Consider the following 25,604-nt stretch of genomic DNA (forward strand, 5'->3'; position numbering starts at 1 on the left):
AACTTCACGCGGTGACTTTGCCAACTGTCCTTATTAGGTAACAGCGAGGCAAGACTTTCAATTAATTCACTGCCCTGGCAGCCCCCCCCCCCTCTCTTTATACTGTACATGTTTAACAGAGGGCCTCCTGCCAGGGCCCCACTCGCCAACCAGAACAGATTGGACTTGGAAGACAGAAATCGACATAACAGGGATAACCTTAATGCATCATCACCAAACAGCACTGATCAGACGGGCCGTGGGGTGAAGAGGCTGGAGGCTGTTTTCACATAAATGAAGACTGCGCTTTTGAAGCTCCCTCGTCTCAAACCCTCACACAGAATCGCAGTCACACAGTCACTTCTTTTTTTGTTATTCCTGGCATTCATTGTTGTTTTTTTTTCTGTCTGCTCTCCTTTCAACTGTTTTCTGCTCTCGCTCTCTCCTCCCTGATGAAGCCTGAACCTAGTAAAATGTGAGCTGCTTTAAAGCTGTCCAGTATCAGGAAGAAAGGGCATAAAAAAACAAAACAAAAGAGCCCCAACAGGAGAATATGATCTCCCAGTTCCCTGAAACAAAATAATTTGACCCTGGGTGTTTTCCGTCCTGGGTGGACATTGAATAGCTGCATCTTCAGCACCTCTTTGAGACGTCCAGGTACGGGAAGCGAGGCGAAGACGACTCTCCTCTGGTTATATCTTGGGAAAGAGAGTGGTCATAAATCATAGTAGAGGTCAAGCACTGTGGGCTGACAGCAGAGAGCACAGAGGGTCAAACACACCAGACACACACACACACACACACACACACACACACACACACACACACACATGCACACCTCTGAGCTGAGAACAAATGGAGCAGGGCCGCTCCTCCCTCTCTCTCCTCCTCACAGATTCACGTCCTAGTTTTTACTTTTAATGTGTCACCTCAAGTTTTTCTGAATCTTGTTGCAAAGGGGTGGCCTTGTTTTTACACTGTCCTCAAATTTGTCTCTAGTCTGCTCTGTGTACTTTGTGTCCTAGCTGCCCCATAAAGTGCAGTGTCACAGATATCTGAACTGAGCCACGAGCTGAGATGGGGTCTCTTAAAGTTTGTGGGGTCCAATGACTCGTGTAGACCAAACATTAAGCCACATTTCCACCCAAAGGGTACATGAGTCGCAGACAGGTGTGTTGCAATATCGCAATACAAATATAATATTGCGTAAATGATAACCAAGCAAAGATGCCTCTGTTGTATGTGAGTTTATGTGGTTGCGTTTTCACTAGTAGTTGAGTGTGATTGAGCTTTTTGTACACTATCTTCACAGTTATGATGACAGACTCTCTCCACCTCCATGCATTCATATTTTAAACGTAATTTATTTGCCTCTTTTTTTTTCAGATTTCACTTGAATTTGTTGGCACACAGTAATCGCTGCTGGTTTTGGACGTACCCGGGACAAAACTGATCTCCAAAGGCCCTCCCAGTTTATTATTTTCGGGCCCTTTCATGACCCAGAGCCCAGGAGAACTGACCTGGTGTCACCCCCCCCCCCCCCCCCCCGCTGTTGGCAGCTCCGGTCACAGGAACTGCTTTTGAACAGGAAAAAAAAGCTACATTCCAAGAAACAAAAAAATGTTCTTCAGGTCGTTGATGTCCGTGGCACAATGGTCTAAAAGCATGTGAAGATTAGGCAAAAAGGTCCGCTGATGTCACAACAACAACCATTATGTTTACAACCATCATCATCAATCCATCTGTCAAATGCTTTTGTTTGTTACTCCATGTCGATTTGTCGAAGCACAATTGCCAAAAACAAAATGGTTTGCAGCTAAAGTTTTTTTCAGCTGAAATAAAATGACACTGGACTTGTCAGAAATGTTCAGGGCTGCGAGCCCCATCCCATAGTTCCTGTACTTGTGGGAAGGACTCATTGTGGTGTAAAATAATGACCCCAGGATTAGCAGCGTCATGATATGTAACCTAAGATAGTTTGAACTCTCTCCCTTAGATGTGCTGTATTCAATATAAGCACCGTTAATCTCAGTTTTTTTTTTCTTATCTTAAATATGAGTTTCATTAAAAATGCACATTTACATACTCAAGGTTAAGTCTCTCGTTCAATAATTTCCCCCAAAATATGATCATGTCTCTGGTAGCATAGTTTAGCATTTCCCCTCTGGCAATGCTGGTTTCTAGTCAATGGGGAAGACTCCTGCAGTGGAAAAGTGGCTTTAGACAAAACTTAAAGGTTAAAGTTAGGCCAGAAATGTACAACAACAACTAAAAACATAAAACTTGCTTGTATAAAGAATACAGCCATTTTCTGAGAAGAACAGCAGGTAAGGAGAAAACAGCTGATGTGTTCTTCCTCTGCAGAAAATAACAATTAATGTTATATTTGCTACAGATGATCTTGTCATCAGGAAAATCTATCCAGCATTATTTACTCCCCCCTGGTCCATATTCTTTTAAATGTTAACCCTGTTTCAAACTTTTTTTTTTTTTTTTTTTTTTTGCTTTGTGCCAAAAACAATCCCTCCAGATCTCAGGAGAATGTAGCCACATTTGCTTTGAACAGCAGGCAGTTTAGTGAACATGTGGAGTAACATTTAGGCGGAGGGGGGAAAAAAGGTCAGATTTGAATTCAAAAGCCTGCTGCTGGAGTACAAAGCTGTACTCCACCGTCACACCTCCAGGCATTGGCTTCACTCTCTATGCCTCCTACTTTATCTCTCTCTCTCTCTCTCTTCCCTCTGCTGCCTTACCTTTTTTCAGTCTCACCCAGCCGACTACAGAAAGGCAGAGTGTTTTTCTGACTGCAGTCACAACAGCAGTCATTTCACCTCTATTTTTCACCATTCAAAAACCTCCCCCACTGAATCAGACAGTCCTCCCCTAGTCCTCATATGAACTCCTGCAGTATATCAACCTTGACTCATAATATTCAATCTTTTCTGTTGAGTATGTCATTACCAGGATGTTCTAATGAATACAAGTGCAACATGTAATTGGGAAATTGAATTGGTTTGTACAAAATATGATGTATCGCAGTGTTTGTTTTTTTTAGCATAATAACAGTATAATGCATTTACTTCTACACCCAAGAACTAAAAGAGACCGCCTCCAGATTAATTATAAAAATGTGAGTAAGACACAAGAAAATAGACAAATCAGTTCAAAGGGGATGTCAATAAAATAAATAGAAATAATTTTAAAAAATACATTCAGATTGTGTATTTTTGTTGCTTGTACAGCAATGTCGCACTCAAACATTTCCTGTTAATTACTTCATTTTGTGTACATTTCAATCGGGACTGCATTTCCCACGATGCAGTCGGGCACTCGCTCCTCGTGGTTGGCGAGTGGCAGCGGATGACGTCAAAATCATGCGCTCGTAACCTTGTGCTGCAGGAGTGTTGTCAGATGCGCTGTGGTGGGAAACACTGCCACATAAACGTGTTGACAGGTTGTTGAAGCTGTATTTTTGGTATTCTGTCGTCAGGAGAGTCATGAGCAAATATATTCTACCAGCGTCTGTGTTTGGGACCGTGTTTGGAATCGCTGTGTTGCTAAAGTAAGTCACTCTTCATTACATGACAGGAGGCCACTGTATCCTGATGTAACTGTACATTTTACACTGCATGTGTCACCCTGGCTGCTGAAGTCATTCTGCTGTTGTACTGGACTGCATTATATTATCAGGCAGCCTAATTGTTTCAAGTTACTGACCTAGAAGTGTTTTATTTCCTGGCATAGTGAGTGATGTAATTACAACTGTACAATCAGAATTACTGCCTCCTTGTCTGAATCAATAGTTGCCTGTGACTCACAAAAGCAGCACTTTTAGGCCAACAGTGATTGCATTGGTTGAATAAACCGTAAAGGTGTTCATTGCAGTCTGTTCACCCAATCACAGTTAATAAAGTTTGTGTTCTTTCTTTGTTTTTGTTTTTCCCATATGGAAATTCTTAAATGAGATTTAAAAAGACAAAACAAAACAGTGTGACAGTGATTAAAATGAATTTGCTGCAAATGTGGCAGCTGTGAGGTGGTTGCCCACAGGCGGAACGGTACCAGTCACACCACGAATCAGGATCTGCACGTTCATTCCATAAGACAGAGCACTGTCAGCACACACACACACACACACACACACAGAGCAGCACAGCAGGGTCTCTCTCGATCTCCAGCACAACAGTTGTCCAAGTTTTTGCTGAGAGTTTGTTACAAGTTACTACAAGTTACTTGTGCGTCCTTTGTGTGTTTAATTGATTAAGTTCCCCCTGCTGCAACAGGTGAAACAGAACTATGAAGAAATTCAATATGAAACGTTGCACAGAAATTTCAACTCTATGATAGAATATTACTGTAGGACATCACACAAAGGTTTTGAGAATGTTCACCAAAGAATGAAATAATAAAAAAAAAAACATAAACAACATTGACTCAGCTAACCAAATTCACTTATTTATCTGTCTTTTTAAAAATTGTATTTGTTTGATTGATACAGACAGAACAAGTTAATGGATATCAGTAAATACAAATACACAGTGTTAACTTGCTTGGTCTTGATTTAGCAAGAATGCTAGTTTCCATCTGTAGTCCTTAGGCAGGAAACCGTAACATTAATAACAACAGACAGATATACAACACACAGTGGAACCACATGTCCGTTTAAAAGTCATCACAACTCTGATTTTCTTAAAGCCATTGTTTGAGGTGAGTCATCATAAAGCTGTAGCCACAGCCAGGTTGACCCGTGAAGGGGGCCCTTGGGTACACCTGTTTGGCCCCTCTAAAATACCATTTCGCCTGGTCGTCGACCAGTTTGTGCAGTCCGGCTCTGGAACCCCAAGTCTGCTGTGTGGCGATTTGATTTGGCAAATTAACAGCCAACATTTACGGGAAATATAAACACAACTCTTAAATAATGAAGGTTTTTAACTCGATTTTTGACACACGCAGTGATGTGTGTGCGCTTAATGACTAGGCAATAAAGCAGGACCCCATTCACTACCACAGTCAAAGCCACACTGCTGTTTTCATGTTCCTTTAAACACCTTTTTGTCAACCTGACAAGAGGTAATTTCAGCCAGAGTGATTTTATGATTTAGTGCGTTATATTACAGTTGATTTAATCTTGAGTGGAATAATGCTTATTAAGAAGTTACTTAAGGATAATGTATAACAGGAGCTCTCTAATGTACAGCTGAGCTCTTCCTGAATAAATGCTTTAGGCTGATTATAGGTGGATTGAGGTTTGAAGGGTGCGATTTACTACACACAAGTAAGATAAACTACAGTTGTCTGTTGTACAAGGCAGACATAAATATTGTTGTTTTTTTTAAGCTGAACAATGACTTGATTGTACAATGACCTGAACTTTATTTGAATTATTCATGTAGGAACCATGTGACGGGAGGCCGGTGTCCCAGTAAGGCGACCATTAAAGGGAAAACTGTGGTCATAACAGGAGCCAACACAGGCATCGGGAAAGCGACGGCCCGAGAACTGGCCCAGAGAGGTGTGGAGAAAATACGACACCGCTCTGACTTTCTGAAACAAGATGCTTCTCCTCTTTAGCTCTCTGTGACTCACTCTTCTTTCTCATTACCACAATCGCCAGGGGGTCGCATCATCATGGGATGTCGGGACATGGAGAAGTGCGAGGAGGCTGCGAAGGACATTCGAGGGGAGACCCTGAATCCTCACGTTTACGCGTGTCGCCTCGACCTGGCCTCCATGAAGTCCATCCGAGAGTTTGCGCAGAGGATCAAACAAGGTGAGAGAAAAAAATCACACGCGGTGTTCAGCTGTGGAGAGAGAGCACACTCTGTCACGGTTTCTCAAGTGTTGCCTTTATTGTCTCTTAGAGGAGCAGCGTGTGGATGTACTGATAAACAACGCAGGGGTCATGAGATGTCCAGCGTGGAAGACGGAAGACGGCTTCGACATGCAGTTTGGAGTCAACCACTTAGGTACTTTGATTGAAAAAAACGGGAACTCTCTGCAAGACAACAGATTTAGATTCTCTTTACGTCCTGAAAAACTCGACCTGATGCAGATGTCTTCCTCCAGGCCACTTCTTGTTGACAAATCTTCTGCTGGATAAGTTGAAAGAGTCCGCCCCCAGCAGAGTGATCAACCTGGCCTCACTCGCCCACATCGTTGGGAAGATGGACTTCGAGGACCTGAACTGGGAGAAGAAGAAGTTTGATACCAAGCAGGCGTACTGTCAGAGCAAGCTTGCCAACGTTCTGTTCACGAGGGAGCTCGCCAAGCGATTACAAGGCAAGTCTTCTGGCCGTTGCATATGTGGGCATGTGTGGGAGGGAGTACGGCCTATGTTCTTGTTCGTAATTGGCCATCGGATATATAATTTTAAACAATGCTGTGTGTTGTGTGTGTGTTACAGGCACGGGAGTCACAGTGAATTCTGTGCACCCAGGCATTGTTGCCACGGAGCTCGGGAGGCACACGGGTCTGCACCAATCACCGTTCTCGAGCTCCGTGCTCAGTGAGTATTCTTCCTCTGTTAAGATTCTGAAGTTAGAGAAACCAATGAATGCCTACCTCATGCATAATAATGCAACATTTAGCTTAGGCTGTTTAAGCTCTGATATGCAGCACTGGTCTGCTCGGTGAATCTTCTACTCTTAACTGTGTGTTCTCTATAAATAAGTAGAAAGTGCATCTGACTGTATTTCTGTTATGAAAAGTACAACTCTAAAGCCAAAAATGTTCTTTTAGCTTTTCTGGCTACAGTATTTGATTTAAGGGGATCTTTTGGTTTAGAGAAAGATACAATCTGTCACAACATGCCATTATAACTGGAGCTTTGTGGCGCTACAGCGAAGCCCCAAACTACAAATCATATATTGCACAATGATCAGACCAAGGAGGAAGTATATATAAAGTATATATATATTAAAGTGGTGCGTAAAGGTCCCATATTGTAGAGAGTGAGATTTCCTGTCTTTTGTGACTATAAAGCAGGTCAAGGTGCTATATAGATAAGATGAAAGTATCAAAACGCTCCTTGGAGAAGTGAACATATCCTGTATTCAAAAACTGTCTGTAAACAACCCACCAGGACATTTGTAAGGTTGTCACAACTATACAGTCACCGCTGCAAGCCATGACCCCGGCACAGCCATGGTTGTAAAAACACTTTGTGCAGTGCCTGCCCAGGCCTGTGAGACCTGACCAATCAGAGTGGATTGGTTTCAGGAGGGGTGCCTTTAAGGTACAATATGTAAAAAGGTTCCATAACACTTGAGAGAATGTGAACAACAGTTCAGATGCTATGGTGCCTATGGCTTGTGTTGCAGATGTATCTACTAAAGGCAGCATGCTAACCAGCTAGCCTCGGTTCATCCTGGTCCAAAGCTCCCGAGCTAGCAGTGTAGATAACAACACCTCCCCCGTGTTCTGAGCTCCGAGTCCAGACAGCTAGCTGCACAGCTAACTGACCTAAATAGCTAACGGGAGATACAGTTAGAGCAGTTGGCGGTAACTCTTGTGACACTCAGTATACAGTATGTTTTGCATGTAAAGTGTTCATGTGCAAGGCATTAGTATATGTAGCTCTCAAAAATATTTAGTGGAGTTAAAAGCACAATTATTCTCTCTGAGTTGTAGCTGAAGAATGAATTTTAAAACTTAAGCACAAGTACTTCAAATGTTCACATTCCACCACTGGTTTTATTTCATATATGGCAGTACAAGAGCATGTCATACTTACGTTTACACAGATATCACTAAAATCACTGTTACATCCCTCCACAGCTAAAATGTTCTTCATCACCCCAACTACACCTCAAATTAACCATAACATTGTATAAATGTAATATATGACTGTTAAAACAAAACCCCTGAAATCAAAGTACAGCAGTGCACCCAGTGTTGTTGCTGATTCAGTTTTGTAGTATTCATTCTGGGAATCAGGGAATTTGCCTGTTTGTAGATTTCATTACGCAATGAGTGTTTTTTTAATTACCCGCACTCAGGGGTAATAAAACCCCCCCTCCGAGCGCAGAACAGTGTTTATTATTGAGTTAATTTGCAGTCACTGAAGAAAATAATAAAAATCTGCAACGTGCATCAAATTTGGCAATGAACAAATGTAATTGATGCGCAGTCATGAGAGTGTTTCCTGTTTGTCATAGCCCACAGACGATAATGAATCCAGTTAGCACAGTTAATTTAACAAAGTATTTTATTTTGATTGGCTCGAAAATGGTGGTATTCCAGTTGCGTTCAAATCAGTAAACCTGTGGTCTCCACCAACCTCCCCACAGGTCCCTTTTTCACCCTGTTGGTGAAGAGCCCTGAGCTGGGGGCCCAGCCCAGCGTCTACCTGGCCGTGTCTGAGGAGATGGAGGGGGTGACGGGGAGGTATTACGATGTGATGACAGAAAAGGAACCAGCGCCCCAGTCCCTAGATGAGGAGGCCGCTCGCAGGCTGTGGGAGGTCAGCAGCAGGCTGGTGGGTCTGGAGGAAGAGGGACAGTCGGTCAAGTCAAACCCACCGGCAGAAGGCCAGAACAAAGCTGCACAGACTGACCCGGGACAGGGCCCAGGACCAGCCATCAGTGCTGTTGGGCTATAGGTCTGTATGGCTCCAGGGCCAGCAGATGAGAATGACCTTTATAGCTGCTTGTCTACGTAATGACAGTCTTTTGTACATGCCTCTATGCTCCTGCATCAGGACATTTTTTTAAAACAAAATTGTCTAACAAGCAGCCTTTGCCAATCAACTCTTGACTCTTTTATTAAAGAGAGACTATGTAACATTTGAAAGAAATAATAGCACTTTCCTTCTCTTACAAATGAAAAGTTTAATTCAACTTGCTCTCTTAAACACTCAGGGCTTTTGCTAATACAACTTTATTTGGTCTGTTATGACCAGTAGCTTATGGTGGCTACTGTTAGCAAACATACCGTGTTACTGACACTGAAGAGCGGGTCCATCTGTGTTCTCTTGCAGGTTTTTAAAGGAGACATTCTCATTCTCAGGTTCATTAGAGGTTTACACAGTTTAGTGCTCAAAAACACATCAGTTTTCTCAAACTGTCCAGTGCTGCAGCTCTGTGTTCCTCCTCTGTCTAAAAACATTCTCTTTAAGGACCGCCCACCTGAATTCCCACTCTCCTCTGATTGGTCAGCTCATACACGCCTGACCCAGCACTACTAGCTGTGCTAAATAAATTCTTCCATGCCAAACTAGCCCCAAGCCATAAATTATGCTAATGCATGACATTGTGAAGTAGTATGATGCCATAAAGTCACAGAATTAAAGGCTGGACTACTGACGAGGCGTTTCAGGAGCAGTGTATTCTGTGGGAGAGAGGAGCTTTTGTTCGTGTGGACTTTGACCTTTTTAAATTTCAAGAACTTTTACATGCACGAGCACCTTTATAAAACACTGAAGGAAAGGAAGAGAGCAAAAAAGCATAAAAGGTCTCCTTTAAAATGAACAGTCCCACTCTCTTGATGTTAGTAAAGGTATTTATGTGGGTTGCATTGCTTATGCCCTCCCCTCCCCACACACACACCAGAAGTTCTGACAGTGAGAGCACGAAGAGTGGCCAGAGTGTTTGCTTGGAAGATATGGAGGTGGAAGGGGTGGAAGCGTGAGCCTTTTTTAGTATTATTAAACCTTATTTTAGAGGCACACTCTGCACGATTTGTGGGTTGCTGTTTTTAAAAAAAAACACCATTCGAAGTTGGCACCGACACCCCGCCTCAGCGAGGGAGACGGAGAGAGACAGAACAGCAGTGGTCCAACGAGCTACAGAGTGAATGAAGAGAGGGAGCAGCGGCAGCGCAAACAAAGAAGTGAATCAATCAGTTATTTTCTGATTGTGTTGCAGCGGTTATGTTCTAAAGCACAAAAACAATCATGTGGGAGCTTGCCGCACTGCCAGATTTGTGTGAAACATGCTTCGGCTGTGTGCTACCACTGGCCAGTCCTGTGTCCTTCAGACCTACAGATCTGGAGCTCTGGAGCTACAGAGGAGAGACACATTAGCAGGAGGTTCAGTTGTTGTAAAGTCATCATGGGAAAAAAATTCAGAAAGGCTTTTAACTCTGAAACACACATATCTTAACAAAAATTTATTTTTTTTCTGATTTGAATGCATAAGGAAGACTACTGGAGAGCTACATATTGATATAAAAACCTCAAAAACACACAAAAAGCCTGGACCTGCCCTTTAATGGCTCAGTTTGTTAATTTTGTTAGCTTCATGACTCTTCTCTACTTGTGCCGAAGTCACGCAAGATTTAAACATTTACCAGAAAAAGTGTTTCGTAGTCTCACTTCAAGTTATTTGAGTTGAATTGCAACAGACTCGAAAAATGACATGAACTGAGATGTATACATTAGGAAGAAAAGAAAAAAGAGAACATAAATTATAAAAACCAAAATCGATGTGATCTTTTTCATCTGAAAATAAAAAATCACCAACTGTATCTCCACAATGTAGTTACTAGTGTTTCTCTTGCTAATTCACACAGACACAGCAGAGAGATGAGAGATTTGAGTGGTATGTGTTTACAGAAGGAGGAGTTGTTACGCAGCTCTGCTGTAGGTTCACAGCCAGAGTAAAGCAAATGGTTTTATGTTGAGGATTAACAGTTTTCATAAAAATGAGAGCAGAGAGCGCCATCTGGCTGCCAACTAGCAACAACATATAGAATGTAGTAGCTGTGCATGTGTTTACATTTCATTTCACAGATCATGTGTACATTACTTATGGCATTTTATTTTGGTAGCAGTTGTATTTATTTATATTTCTTTGTATTTGATATCTTTGAATGTGTGTGTGTGTGTTTTTTTTTTATCCTGGGAGACTTGAGCTTTAGTTTATTTAAACTTGCAATGAAAATCTGTTTGCATCACAGAAGCATCATCCACTTTCACATCAGAGTTGTGTCAGTACTGTATGCCTGATAATTCAATGCAGATTGCGCTGGACTGCAATGAACTTGAACTTGCCTCTATATAATAATGGCATTATAACTTTGCTGTTTAAAGCAGCATGCAAATGATTTTTCATAACAGACTGCAAGGAACAACAAAATAGAAACAGCACATTCAAAAGGTCAGTTATAATGTGAAGTATGTGATTTGTAGCTGCAGTGCTAAACACTACAAAAGTGCTGGAAGCTCATTTGAAGTAAACGCACTCGGGTAAAACCATCTGTGGAATAAAAAGCCAGAAGCATCTGTTAACATTTATTCAAAGTCTGAGCACTTTTATGTGCACTCCTCTCAGTGCTTTTGCTCTTGTTTACTCAAGCCTCTTGGAAAACAAATCAAGTTACAAAGCACTCATCTTACATTTTCTGATCCTCTCAGAGCAAAGAAGAATATCCATCCCCAAAAGTGTTTGAGGGATTCATTGCATAGGGCTTATTACCCACAGCAAATCCAAAAGTACAGATCAATAAGGGCTGCTCTCTGCACTAATGCACACGATAAGCATTGGTTCCTGAAACTGTAAACCCTGGATCGTTTGTTTCAGTGTTGGTTTACCAGAGGAGAACCCTCCCTGGTGCCATCCAAGACGATGATGGTTATTGTAGATGGGCTGCAGCATCCCTTTTCTTTTGTTCTAACAGGCCTTAGAAAATACTGCAAGAGCTAAACTTCAGAGGTCAGGATTGATTTTATTCATGTGAGGCAGACAGCATCATGTTCTAAGTTTAAACCCTGCTTTATTTGTATATTCTTCCTATTATTACAGTTTCTGTCTTAACGAAACAGTTCACCCAAAAATAAAAATTCAGTCTTTATTAACTCCCCATATGGAGTCACTGAATTTTTTTCTCTCGGTTGTTTTGTTACGCTTTAAAACAAGTCCCCATCTACCTCAGTTGTTTACGAGAAAGCTGTGATGGATTTTGCCGCGAAGCTCCAGAAATGTTTTGTGGACAACGAAACTTCACCCGACTCCCTTAAAGACTTGAAGGCGACGGGATAATGACTGATTTTCCATTTTTGGTTGAACTTACCCTTTAAAACACACAAAACTAGCTTTTGACAGTGAGATATTTCGTGATCTTGAACACACCCCGGATGGACTTCATTGCCCACAATGCATAGCTCAGGGATGGCGAAAAAGTAAGCGTCCAAGGTACAAGTCGTCCGGGGTGAGAAAAAAACACCTAATGGCTGAAGAATAACTGTGAAGGAGCCTCGTCAGCCCGAGATAAGTGCTTCGTGTGCGGGTCGTGTTTCAGCTCGGAGGAGTCGGACGGTTGTTCTTCTCTCAGCTACACAGCTAGCTTGTTTGTCTCAGCAGGTAACACGACAGCAGCTAACTGCACCTCACTGCACAGTCCGGACACTTAACAGGAGTTTATTGGTACACTGTGTGTTTATAGGAGTATTAGACGAGCATAGAATATATGCGCAGGTGTGGACAAAATAACAGAAACACCTTCCAGTATGATAGAGCTCTACACGGAGGCCCGTACTGAGTTTTTAAAGTGTTGTGATGCTGAACTAACTCTAAGTAATTTGAGTAAGGGGCTGCTTCACTGTTGGTTATGCAGTCTTCCTCTGTTTGATTGATTGTTGTCACTTTTCCTCTTGCCACAGATTTAATGGCGTTTGAGCTGACCTGTGTTATTAGGCTAAAAAGAGTGTTTCCTCCTGTATTACAGTGAAGTGATTTGATATTATAAATTTACCAGGCTGCTCCACTTACTACTTACCTTTAAACTTAGACATTATGTCCACACTACTGATGGTTGTTGAAAATACTGATGTATATTGTGCATTATTTTTAGGCCATCTATGTTTTCACCTGTGTCCGTTTGTTTGTGTGTTGGTTCGTTGGCAGCATAACACCAAAACTTGTGAACGGATTTCCACAAAACTTGGATGGAGGCTGGGTCTCGGCCCAGAACAGACCCCATTAAATTTTAGTGCGAATCTTGTTGAAAGGACGAATTCAGGAATTTGTCTCACTTTCTTTAACATCTTGACATTTTTGTTGATTTTGTATTGGATAAGGTATGGATCTTGATTAGAAACAACCAGGTGCATTTAGATGGCTGGTGTCTACGGTATGAGTGAAAACACAAGGGGACTGTTGGGCCTTGGTGGAGGTATGCGCTCTATCTTAGTTTGGCTAGGTTTATGTTTATTAAGAACACATTTGTGTAACACATTTGTAAAAATGCCAGAATAGGCCAAAAAAATGCTAATTTTCTGAGTGCTGTGCTAGTTTTACATGACTTCAGGGCAGCTGTTGCCTCGGTAACTGTGAATGTGGCTCAAGATAATTCACAAAAATAAATGACAGCTTGCGCTAAAAAAATGCTTCAAAACAAAAGAATAATAATGGGAACAGGTAAAGTCTTGCCAGCAATAGCTGAAAGATAAAAAAAAAAACAGCTTTTATTGAATATCTGGCGATGACGATAATACTGAAACCTATTTGATCTACCAAACTCTAGTAGCAGCTTTACTAACTGTTTCTGCTATTTTGTCCAGCTCCTGCATTTAACAAACCAGTCATTTATTGTGTTGCCGTTATGGTAATGTCAGTGTGATTGCATCTATTTGACATGCATTATTGATCAGCATGGCAGAGCATCAGGGAAAAGGAGAGATGTTGCCGGAAGATGTCGGCACAGATGACTGCCTGACTTCGTACACACACGTCTACAGTCCAGACTTACTGAAGTAAGCATACGAGCACATGCTTTCACCATTATGGCCTGATGTGATCTTATTGCGTTCATACATTCACACAGGTGTCAGTAAATACATGTTATTGACACGGTTGCTTGTCACTGTAATAACCTCATGAAATGACCTTTGAGGGTTTTCTCTTTATTTTCCAGAGATCAGGTTGCGTTTATCACAGGCGGAGGATCTGGCATTGGACTCAGGATAGCTGAAATCTTCATGAGGTACGAGAGAGGGTTGCATGCTTTTTTTTTTCAGCAGACCATGCCCGGATCTTTTAGTCCTCTCACATTCACAGGCATGATTGGTGCATATGAATGAATGTGTAACATATAGAATCAATGCTTTGTTAGTATTATGTCATCACTAAGACTGAAACAGTAAAATGTGTGACCGTGATAATATACAGGTGCACTTTAAACCTTCTGGTTGTGTTATCTTGACAGTCAGACTTTCGTCATTTTCTTATGTGCCAAAGTTGAAACAGCTCAATAATTTACAAATGTGGCAGAAATAGATTTTCTTTTATCAAAAGAAATAGCACTGCTGCGTATGTGCTGGTGTCCTGGCTGTCTTCCTCTCATGTCGTGTCCTCACCTTTTGTTCTTTCTGGTTTCTCCCTCTGTCCCAAACATTACATATATATTTACTAAGTGACACAATACAACTTTTACGCTTTAGGTTTGTCTCTTTCTCTTCCCACATTGTTATTTCTTTCTTTCAGGCACGGCTGTGACACAGTGATTGCGAGCAGGAACTTGGACAAGCTCAAAGAGGTTATTCCTCTTACATAACTTCCACAATCCTGAATTATATATCTCAACTAAATGTTAATGTGCTGACCTCGTGTAACGCGATTGTGTGTCTCCTTAGGCAGCTAAAAAGCTGTCTGCTGCGTCAGGGCGCCGCTGTCTCCCTTTGTGTTTAGATGTGAGGCAGCCTGAGAGCATCGCAGCAGCTGTGGATGAGACACTGAAAGAGTTCGGTCGCATAGACATTCTCATTAACAGTAAGTGACTTTGCCTGATTATGCGCCTTTGAGCTGATGATTGCTCAGTTTGTGGTGGGAGCTTTGCTGCACACAGCCGTCATCATTACATCATTAGACAGCCGACATAGGTGCAATACTTTTTCAGGTGTTTTTATCTGTGTGAATTGTACTTTAAACAAAGGTCAAGTGTGAAAGGTTTTGGTTTAATCATCAACTTTTCTTTATCTTCTGTCTTTGCACCCTTCTACCAACTGTTTTGTCACTATAAGATTATTGCCATGCTTATCCAATTCACTGCAGATCATCTACTCAGGCTGATCTAAATTTCATCAAAGTACCACCTGATTATTGCAATTTTAAAGCGTTATGAAACCTTGATGGAGTATTTGTCTTCTTTGCCTGTCTACCGCAAGATTTCTGTTAAGCAGTGTGTCATAATATTGACTTTAGTTAAAGCCTCGGTGCTGTATTTGACAGATGCTGCTGGAAACTTCCTCTGCCCGGCTGCATCGCTCTCCTTTAACGCCTTCAAGACAGTAATGGAGATAGATACCATGGGTACATTCAACACCAGCAAGGTGGTTTATGAGAAGTGGTTCCAGGTACAGTACATTTTCTGTTTGTGTGACACAAGATTTCCCAGTTTCAAATTAAGGAGCCATAAGTAAGTTGTTAATAACCTCATAGCACAGAAATGAGGATCATACTGCATCTGCATCCCAGATTCACTCTCTACACTCCACTCTGTTCACCAGAAGAGGACAGTAAAGATCACAGATTGCTGAATCCTTAATCGTCTTAAGAAATTGATTTATACTGTTGCCTGTGCCTCTGAGTTGATTATTCATTCATTGCATCGATATGAGGTCTCCCATCATCTTTTTTTGTGTGCAGAATCATGGTGGCAACATAGTGAACATCTCTGCAACACTTGGATACCGGGGACAGGGCCTCCAGGTGCATGCTGGCTCTGCTAAGGCTGCAAATGGTAAGAGCTTTTTTTTTTTTTTTGTACTGTTTTTTAATGATATCAAAATGAGAATGTAATGACTTAATGTTACCTCTCCTCTCCCCAGATGCTATGACCAAGCACCTGGCAGTGGAGTGGGGGCCCAGTGGGGTGAGAGTCAATACTGTGGCTCCAGGTCCCGTCTCTGGCACCGAGGGCTTCCGCAGACTGGGTACAGATTTGACACAATATTGACAAAGTAGTTAATTGATGGGTTGTTGGGCTGTTACGGTGAGCAACATTTTAGTACACAATCCTCAGAAACAGATGAGAGGTTGTCCAGAAACAGACCTTTTAGGGCTATTGTTAATGTTTAATAATACCAGAGTCGCATATTCGTTATTCTATGTTGTCAATGACATTTCAGGTCAGAATTCCCTCTTCATTTCCTATTTTTAAAACACATTTAATCACATCAATTGCCTTGTTAGTCTTTAAACATCACAGTTTGATGTACAGCAGTAAATCCAGACCAGCTATTTCTACCCATAATGAGCCCTTCTGTAGTTAACAAGAGGGTACATGGTTAGCTCAATTAATGACCTGAACATAAATAACTCAGATACAAATATATGCAACTATATGTGTTGGAGAGGAAAATCAAATTATGCATTTTTTTGTTACCAGCAAGCTGCAAGTCAACCTGCATCATTCGTAACATATTAACACGAGACTGATTGGTCGCAATCGAGCCTGTGTTAAAGCTAGTGTCTTAGCAGGCAAGCCAAAAAAGTAGTGAATAAAGCACTTAATAATAGTTAGCTAATAACAGTCCAATGAACTAAAAGTAGTCAGTAAAGATAATAAAGAAGTGTTCGCTTAGAGTTACAAATGAACAATTGAAAATAGCTATAAGAAGCGAATAAACAATTGAAGTAGTTAGCTTAAAGTACTGAAACAACCTTTAAAACTATGCTACTGAATAAGCAGTTCAGATGTTAGCAACATCTGAAATTTGAGCTAAAAGCAATTAATTAATTAATAATAGTTGAGTAAAGGTAATCAGTTTATTCAGACATTGAAAACATGTCTGATGGCACTTGAGCTCGTCTGACGGGGCTGTGGGGATTTGGGTATAATGGAGTGTAAGTGAGAGCACATCTGAATGTTTATTCCCTCAGGCGGTCCCAGAGGAGAGGCTGCTGGTGCGTTCCAGTCCATCCCTTTGCAGCGGGCAGGCAACAAGACCGAGATGGCCCACTGCACTCTTTTCCTGGCCAGCCGGGTCTCCTCCTACGTGACCGGAGCCATCCTGGTGGCGGATGGTGGAGCTTGGCTGACCTCACCCAACGATGTCTCCATGCTGTTGGGTATAGCCTCCTCTAAATCTGCTAAACTCTGAACAGGGGCTCTCCTGTCCTCCTCCTGGCCCAGGTGTGTAGGAGGAGGCGCAGCCTGAGGTCCATGTGTGACTGAACATGTTTTGCTGTGCATTGTGTTATCCCTGATTTAAGAGTGTGAAAGTTCAATAGGTTGTTTCATTGACAGGGATACTGTTTAACCCATATTAATTCACCCTCTCTCTTGTCACTGTCTCTCTTATTATCTTTCAGGTTATTGGTCACCTGACAAGAAAAGAGACAAGTAAATGCTGACAACAAGAAAGTAATTACGGGGCCCACCTGTAGTACTGATATGCTACATGTACAATATTTGTGGATTATGTCACCTACTGTTGCCTTAAGAGCATATTGCTAAGTGGCTGGAGGATTGTAACTCTAACATGAACTAACATACTACACTAAATCTTTACTTAAGCTAAATAATGAATCAAATGATATAACAATTCAGGGATTTTCACCAACTACAGTTCTTTGTATTGTCATCATGCATTTCATGTACAGTCATGCTTATCAAATGCCATTCAATGTGATTATTTTTTTAATAAAACATGTGTATTAACAGTTAACAGTGGCTACTGTTTACTATTGCAAGTCATTTGTTGTTCCTCCAAACAACATATCTGTGGGGCCGCAAGTCTACTGAAGATAAAAAGAAACAAAATAAAGCATATTACTGATTTTTCTGACTGTTGTCTTTGTTTTTGTTTTTTATTGGTTACTTCAGGCTCCTTAAAGGATACATTTCATAATCAACAAAACATTTCTGGAGCTTCAGAACAAAATAGCGTTGCAGCATTCTCCTGAACAACTGAGTTAGATGGAGACTTGTTCTAAAACATACAAAAAAACATCTGAAGGAATACTTGCAAGTGTTCAATTAGTCAGTCTGGTGTAATGCAAGTCTCAGAAACCTCAAGACCCCAAATTGATTCTAAACAACATAATTTACACCTTCTTTTAAAGCTGAAATGACAGTAAAAGTATCAGCATGCACCGTGTCCGAAGCAGAGGGTGTTGATATTGTCTTTTCCAATCCACTAGGATCTCATAGCTTCCGACGACTTGCGGAAACTTTTATGTGTTTGCTGTTTTTTGGTCCCAATCTGCTTCAATTGTTACAAAGAAAGCTGCAATGCTGTTTTACTGCGAGGCTCCGGAAATATTTTACAAACTTCATGACTTCACCTGAAGACTTCATACTTTTAATTTTGAGTGAACCTTTCCTTTAAAATATTGTAAATTAAACTGTATCTTGAGAGAGAGAGAGAAAAAAAAGTAACCTTGGTTTAACTGCTTAAAGAAATAAGCCACGAGAGTTGAGGGTGCCCTGGATTACATGATTGAAATGTAAGGGCAAAAATACTTAAAGAAAGTCACTAACGCTATCAGTCAGGTGGGGGCGCCAAAACATCACAAATGCAGCAACTCAACCATTTCTATACCATAAATCCCCACTCTCAGAGTTCTCCAACTATTCCATACTGTTTAATATCAAGTAAGGAGTAATTACATAAACATCCCTTTGATAGATGAACCTGTTCCAATAGAAACATGTGCCCTGCCTAAGTGACATACCAAGACACCCCAGTGTCCTCCTGCCAACCCTGAACTTTAACCTGTGTTCAAACAACTCATCCCCTGACATATGGGTTCAATGACACTAGTACTGGTCATGGATTTTGTGCACAAAAACAAAATCAAAAGGTCCCAATAGATAGCTGCCATAAAGCCAATGATACTGCGGGGTATTTTCTACGCTTGCGTGATACGTCAGCGGTGTGTATGCGGCTGGAAGTGGAGGAGGAGGAGGAGGAGGAGGATGATGGGACGCTGCTGATGCTGATGCGAGAGCTTTCGGCGTCTGTGATCAACATCGGTGGACTCGGCTGTCAAACGATGGAGCTTTTCGGCCTCGTCTGTCGCCCTTCTCGCTTCGCCACGGGTTCCGACGAGGGACGCTGTGACAGATGTGCTCTCTGAGACGAGAATAGGAGACATATAATCGGAGGGGAAAGAACGGTTTTCGTCTCGTCTCTCGCCTGGCCTGTCTTGTCACTGACACAGGTGGATCTCGGCTGGAAAAACGGCATCGAAATGAAGACATTATCCTGGACTGTCACAGAGGCGACAACCTGCGTAGATGCCCCTCACACCGTGGAGCACTGAGGCTATCGCTTGCTTTCGTTTAATCGACAGAGGTAGACGCTGGGCTTGTTTGGCGTCAGCTAGCTAATAGGCTAATTTCGCTAGCTAGTCAGTTAGCAGCTCCCTCGGCCAATGGCACGGAAGAAGTGGGATGCTCGAAGGAGGAGTTAACGTCCGTTGCTAGCATAAATTCATTGGAAGCGTTGAGTGTTCGCGTTATATTTAGTAAACCCGCCTCGTAATGAGAGATTTAACATCCTAGTTTGACGTTAATGTAGGTGTGAGTGTCACTCGGGGACCTCGGTTCGTGGCTTGCCCCCGTCGGCTCCTTTGGGCAAATTAGCTTGCGATGGATAAGGTGAGGTAATCGGCTAAGAAAGGCTAATGTTGACAAACACCGGGGACTTAACGCGTTCATTTGTTACGTATCAATTTGGCTCAGCAGCAGTGATGCTGTCGGACGTTGATGTCGGTTCCGGTACTCAGACTGCATTTCGGTGGTTTTCAAGCTTTTTCTGGCCAAAGTGAAGCATGTTGACGGTGGATGTGCTGAAGCTGAAACACTTGGCGACGACCAGGAGTGGACCTGCCATGACAGAGAGGGACGTAGTGAGTCAGAAACATTTACAGCAGCAGGATATTCAGTGAGGCCAGGACGGTAATATGAATTTAGAATTTAGGCATCACTTTGGTCGAGACGTGGATGACAACCACTGAAGGTAAAACAACAAATACAGCTTGTTTACCTGCCTGAAAACTGCTCCTATTACTTTACCTTAGACTTTTGTATCTATCTATCTTAAACCTGCCACCATTTTAAATGACAGAGGCCGGCAAGGCTTGGAAGAGATCCACATGTTCATATCAAGATTGCATTTGAAGATGTTCGGTGCCATCTAAAATCATGGCCTTAAAACTGGAGAACTGGATCTCCACGACTGCGGTGAGATAAGACACCACCGCCAGCTTTTTCTCAAGGTTTGCAAAGTGGAACAGCTAATCTAAATGGAACCGACAGTCCTGTCTGGCCCTTTGGGGCACACACAGTGGGAGTCAGACCAGCCATTTCCTCTTGGATTTCACACACTGGATTCAGACAAAGGAGGTGTGCTCTGTCCAAACAACAGTGGCCAGACAGGTTTGGATTTCAGAAACGGTGACCAGGATCAAACCCAGCGAATCGAAGGAGGGAATATGTTCCCGGACGCGTCAGTAGACTTGGACAACCTCATCAATATCTCTGATTTTACCTGTGGGGCTTTGAAGTTTGAGGGAGATCAGTCCACGATTTCCGAAACTTCTCTCCATATTAGTCGTATAGAGGAGTTGTCCCTCAAAGAAAAGACTGAGGGACTCGATGAAATAAGTGAGACATTGTCGTGGTTATTTTCACCCAAACTCACTGAGGTGGTTGGGAAAAACTCTGCCTGTGAGGACCTCAGTCTGACACAGGAGGACTCTCCTGAGAGCTCAAAGGCCCTCAGTAGTCCAGCTGAGCTAATAAGTCTCAGTGTGCCGGTCTCTCCTTCGAAGATTTCCGAGACCAACACAGACGATCCATTTTTGTTGGTGGATCTTCTCTCTAATGTAAACTCTTGTCTCCCCACAGAGTCCTCAGGTGAGTCGAACCCACAGGGTGTCAGTGAGGAGCTGGTCGACCTATTACAGGAGGAGCAGGCAGGTCTCCCTCCCTCACAGACTTTGTCACCTGAAACCGGAGACAAAGGTTTATTCCCTGATCAAGTGACTGATCTGCCTGTAACCTGTAGCACTACCCCACAAGGTTTACCTGAGAGCAGCCTCCCGCATGACCACCTCCGCACGCCACTGGAGTGTTTTGAAGGATCTGTGCCTTTGTTGGATTTAAAGGTTCCAGACTGTGACCGCAGTCTGAGCCTATGCCCTGCCAGCCCTCCCTCTGTTATCTGCACAGGTGCAACATTAGATTTATCAGCAGAGGAGTCGGAGGTGGAACATGAAGGAGCGACTATAATTATAAATGTGACTTCGGAACAGCAAGGTGAGAATGACTCATTTGCTCTGGGTTTGTCAGCGGCTCCTTCTTCACTGACGGCTCCTCTGGCTGAAGATGCCTTCACCCAGGGTGACTGCACCAGTGAGAGTAGCTCTGTGGAAAACGAGTCGAAAGATTTGATGGAAGACAAGATTTTTTCTGAAGCCAACACTCGGGGGAATGAGGCAATGGCTTTGGATCTGTGCTTGACTGCTGATGAGGTCCACAACGAGGAAACGTGGGACTTGAAACCACAGGGGGGTCTAGAGAATGGAAGCGTTCCCGACCCGACAACAGAACAGAGGGAAGAGGAGAGGTCGACGGACGCTAACCAGCTCGAGGGATCAGATTGTCATGAAGTGGCTTCTTTTGATTTCTCCGTTCAGGAGCCTGGGTGGACTAGTGAGCAAACTGTGGAGGCAATATCCCGCTCTAAGGTGGTGGAAGATGACTCACTGCCAATGGTCTCAGCTGTGAGTACGAAGGAGGAAGATGTCTCCCCACTAAAAGCTGTGTTCGATGCTTTAGACCAAGATGGAGATGGCTTCGTTCGCATCGAGGAGTTTATGGAGTTTGCTGCTGCCTACGGGGCCGATCAGGTGGGATGTCTCCTATTTCTGTTGACTTCCTTGTTTTGAGCTTTGCAGCCAATGGCTAATGCATGCTGAGTGGAGTTCTGTGTAAAACCATATAAAGCGCATAACATAAATGATTTATTATTGATTTTCTGCTGAACTCTGAGAGCTTCCTGCAAAAAGCATGCTTAATTCAATGAAGTGAAATCTATCTGGCTGATGTCCCTTTGCTGTCAGTATTTCAAGTTATTTACAGTCTAAATCGGTTTGATTCTTCTATTCTTAAAGGTGTGTAAATAAACCACATTTTCTTTCATTAGAGAATTTTTGGCTAAGATTATCAGTTTAAATGTTTTATTGAACTCCATCAGGTTTATGTTGCCCTGATGTATAATGAAGCAGCCGTAGCATGACCAGCTTGGGTGCTGGTGTGTTTCCCTCAAAGCGGCTCTCAGCATTCGGTGTAAGAGATTTGGCTCGTACCACCGGCATTATTAAAACTATGCTTGGATTAGTTTATCGTCTGTATTTGGGGAGTGTTCAAGAACTGGGATTTGGGTTATCATCCAGATAAGTCTGTCAAGCATATTGGCTGTAATGAATTCTGTCAGGCCTGGAACTCCTCCATATGTCAAATGACAAAACAACCCATCTTCCCATTTGTCGTGTCCTGTGGTTTGGAGATAATCTCTTGGTAAATGACTGATGCGTCTCACCCAGCCATGATGACCCTCACCCATGTGTTGCATATGGCTCTTTGCCCCAGGCATTTTCACAGTTCGTGAAATAGTTTCAGTCTTGCTCACAAGTCAAGAGACAAGGAACAATTCCTGAAAATTAAGTCAAATTAGAAGGCGTCACATAACGTCTTGAATTGATTCAATTCCAGATAGTCTTACTCAACAAAATAGAGAGACTATTTGCTTCCTTAAGTCCAATTTGTAACCCTGCTATAAACATCCTTTCAACGTGGCAGGTTTAGGTTTTGGTTCTTGTAATAAACAGAAAGTTAAAGTCGGAGTCTGACACGAGTCTCTCATGTTCTGGAGTCAAGATAATGTCAGTTTCTTTTCCTGTCAGACGTGCTTCTTTGTATCTAAATGTTTACAAGAACACAACTGAGCTTCAGCATGTGATCACACCATTTGCAAATAACACTAAAACAAGGGCAAACGATGATGTCACCTAACAGGTAACAGAAATATGAGCATAACTTAATGAGCATGTATTACTTATTCATTCCTCTCCAGTGTCAATTGCAGTATCTATAGCTAAACCATTTTAAAATGGGCCCCTTTTAGATATGGAGCTGATTCAGTCAACATCGTTAATTAAAAGTATGTTAACTATCTGAATTTTAACTCTTTTCTGTGACTTTGACAAGGCCTTTGGGTGAGGATGAATACTTGCTCTGACTCCACACACAGAGTGTGATGCTAGCTCACTAATGCTTTTTAATCCCTTCTCTCCCAGTTCAAAGCGCCTCTGCTGCCCCCGATCTGTCCCGTGTCTGGCCCTAGGTATCTGCGGCTCCCCGGGCAGGGAATTGGGAAGGATTAGGAGTAAAATGTGTTTTCCTGAGTCAGAGGGACTCCATGGTTTGGGTGCCATCCACCGACTATCCATGACCTTGTTTTGCGGTGCAGAGGAGTGGAGTTTTTGTCATGTTAGTCTTATGTTAATCAATTCTACCTGTTGTTTGGCTAGGCAGTGCTAATGCTTGACCCATTTACATGACACTGGGAGTTGATATTACTTTGTAGGTGTGGTGTGCTTCGCTGTTATTCCTCACTGTTTGGTTTCTGGTGGAGTTTCTTCTGCTGCGCCTCCCAAGTATGTACTGTAGATTCCAACAGCTTGCTTTGGATCTTTCTTAAAGCTTTTTTTCCTTGGATTGCTAACCAGATTGTGCAGATTGATTACTCCTGCGTCTTTGTGTTTAGATATTGGCTATCTGGTTTCCAAGAAACCCGCAGGAGCTAATTTGTGCCCTCTCAGATTTCTGTCCTTTTTGGTGATCAGAGACACAGAGAAAGAGTGAGAGAGCGAGAGAGACGGAAGCTTTGGCATGTTTGTCTTTCACATTCACAATAAGTAACCAGGCAGCGGATGGACTTATCTTCAGAATTTGTGGTATGTTATCTAATGCATTTAACTTGCTCGTTGATTTGGCATTCATTAGCTGGACTCAAGGAGCTGTGGTAAAGTCATGTCTGATGTAACAAGGCTAATTGTTTCTTCTGCAAATGGCTCACTCTTATCATATCAGTTTAGCATACATATGTGCTTTTCATATTTGGCCTGATATGCCCTTGTATTTCGGTCCTCTGGAGATAAAAGTAGTTTGAATAACCTCCACGCCTGAGCGCCTCAGATTAGTGAAATGTTACTGTGGAGCAAGGAGGTAAAGCACATATTTTAGCAGTGTGGTTGGGGGGGGGGGGGGGAACCACGGGGCGATAGGTCATAATGATTTATAAGGGCATCCATAAATAACACCTAATAATAAAATATTAAGTTTAGGTTGCCAGTAGGGATGTGAGCCAAGTGGAAGTGAGGTTAAGAGCTTTGTTATTGCATCTCCAAGCTTCACAAATCATTCTGATTTCCTTGTTTTCTGCCAAGTCTGTACACAACAGTAAGAGCTCTTCAGTGAGATTTTGTATTCGTGCACATGCTGTCACAGTTAAGCATCAGGCCTTGCATGTGCGTTATCCTGTACCGCTTTGCAAATATCCCCTCAACCTGTCAAGAAAAGGCAGGAAGGTATACATGAAGTATTTGCATGCGCGTTCCAGCCCATGCTAGTATGCTAAGCATGCAAATGCTTTCTCCAGAATTATTCCAGGATGTGGCAGTGTGTGCACACGGGCGCATCCTGCATTGTGTGTGTGGTCAAATACAAGCATTGTGATGTAGACAGAGGTGCAATGATTGGTTGATAAATCGATTAGATTGATTTAATGAGAGCAAGAAGAATAGTCTGAGGAGTTAAAAAAATGATGCAGACTGTGAGACCACGAAAAGACAACTCTTAATGCCTTAATATGTAATACCCATATCCAAAATATATGATGATATCTAGTCTCATATCAGGATAACGATAATCAGCCCTAGACTGTTGGTTGGACAAAAGCAGGGAAGAAGAAAAAAAATCAGCTCTGGTAAATTTTGTTGAGTGATTTTTCCAGTTTTCTTAGATTTAATTGACTATATGTTGAATTGATTAATTGTGAAAGTGAAAGATGTATCTATAAAGAAAAACATATTTTGCCGCAGTATACATTGTATACATTGTGTTGTGTTGAATACATTGTCCTCCCAACATATGCTCACACATTTGAGTTTAATCATAGATGTTCTCTTAAGAAGATCCACCACTTTTTTTTTTTCATTTTGTTAATTAGAAATAACTGTACCACTGTTCTGGGAGAGATGTTTTACCTTCAGGTGAACCTTTTTGAGGTATGAGACAGGCTCACGGTTAGAACATTGATTTGACACCTGTACACATCAAGGCAGTGTCATGAAACCATCAGATTTACTGTAGTGAAGCGATCTATCTCGACTGAGCAGTTAATGTCGACCTGCTGCTATGTGTTCAGGTGCCTCTACTGTTCTGCAGGCATGTGCCACATCTGGGAATTCAGTTCAAAAGATCTTTCCAACCACCACTCACTGGTTTCACTCGCTGGTTTTGACCCTGATTCTGCACAAAAGCCACACTGGACGGCATTGTGGTCGTGTCTCTCTTGTCAGTCGACACTCCCAACCCTACTTTAGCCAGCCTCCCTCCCCTCACCCGCTGCTTTTATGTGCTGCCCCCTCTAATCCACAATGGAATGTCCCATG

General features: G+C 42.4%; 3 protein-coding genes across 6 annotated transcripts in view; all 3 read left to right on the forward strand.

The window, feature by feature from the left end:
- The first annotated feature begins 3,336 nt into the window (after positions 1-3,336).
- LOC115570591 (retinol dehydrogenase 13) lies at positions 3,337-10,449 on the forward strand. The gene is made up of 7 exons (XM_030399167.1): positions 3,337-3,541; positions 5,373-5,491; positions 5,594-5,749; positions 5,841-5,945; positions 6,046-6,258; positions 6,383-6,484; positions 8,268-10,449. Exons 1-7 carry the CDS (start codon positions 3,477-3,479, stop codon positions 8,576-8,578), a joined length of 1,071 nt encoding a protein of 356 aa, XP_030255027.1. The 5' UTR covers positions 3,337-3,476; the 3' UTR covers positions 8,579-10,449.
- Positions 10,450-12,048: 1,599 nt separating this feature from the next.
- On the forward strand, positions 12,049-17,704 carry decr2 (2,4-dienoyl CoA reductase 2, peroxisomal). Of its 3 annotated transcripts, none has more exons than XM_030399938.1 (10): positions 12,049-12,278; positions 13,568-13,669; positions 13,831-13,899; positions 14,400-14,451; positions 14,549-14,684; positions 15,144-15,268; positions 15,561-15,654; positions 15,743-15,847; positions 16,797-17,049; positions 17,229-17,704. In XM_030399938.1, exons 2-9 carry the CDS (start codon positions 13,569-13,571, stop codon positions 17,015-17,017), a joined length of 903 nt encoding a protein of 300 aa, XP_030255798.1. In that variant the 5' UTR covers positions 12,049-12,278; position 13,568; the 3' UTR covers positions 17,018-17,049; positions 17,229-17,704. The 3 variants fall into 3 exon arrangements, with proteins under 3 accessions (XP_030255798.1, XP_030255797.1, XP_030255799.1); XM_030399937.1 differs by having other exon boundaries at positions 16,797-16,985; XM_030399939.1 differs by lacking the exon at positions 13,568-13,669 and having other exon boundaries at positions 12,051-12,278; positions 16,797-16,985.
- Positions 17,705-18,791: 1,087 nt separating this feature from the next.
- The window catches only part of rab11fip3 (RAB11 family interacting protein 3 (class II)), a 35,270-nt gene continuing 28,457 nt past the window's right edge, over positions 18,792-25,604 (forward strand). For both annotated transcript variants that reach the window (XM_030399940.1, XM_030399941.1), the window contains exon 1: positions 18,792-21,776. In XM_030399940.1, the coding sequence (XP_030255800.1) occupies positions 20,169-21,776 (1,608 nt within the window). In that variant the 5' untranslated portion in view covers positions 18,792-20,168. The remainder of the gene's footprint in view (positions 21,777-25,604) is intronic.

The sequence above is a fragment of the Sparus aurata genome, chromosome 20, assembly GCF_900880675.1.
Source record: "Sparus aurata chromosome 20, fSpaAur1.1, whole genome shotgun sequence".
Classification (NCBI taxonomy): Eukaryota; Metazoa; Chordata; class Actinopteri; order Spariformes; family Sparidae; genus Sparus; species Sparus aurata.

Coding starts and splice junctions, on each gene's coding strand:
- LOC115570591 (XM_030399167.1), top strand. CDS start 3,477: ATGAGCAAATATATTCTACCAGCGTCTGTGTTTGGGACCGTGTTTGGA. Junction 6,259..6,382: donor GCTCGCCAAGCGATTACAAG/GCAAGTCTTCTG, acceptor TGTGTGTTACAG/GCACGGGAGTCACAGTGAAT. Junction 6,485..8,267: donor GTTCTCGAGCTCCGTGCTCA/GTGAGTATTCTT, acceptor ACCTCCCCACAG/GTCCCTTTTTCACCCTGTTG.
- decr2 (XM_030399937.1), top strand. CDS start 13,569: ATGGCAGAGCATCAGGGAAAAGGAGAGATGTTGCCGGAAGATGTCGGC. Junction 14,685..15,143: donor CATAGACATTCTCATTAACA/GTAAGTGACTTT, acceptor TGTATTTGACAG/ATGCTGCTGGAAACTTCCTC. Junction 15,269..15,560: donor TTTATGAGAAGTGGTTCCAG/GTACAGTACATT, acceptor TTTTGTGTGCAG/AATCATGGTGGCAACATAGT.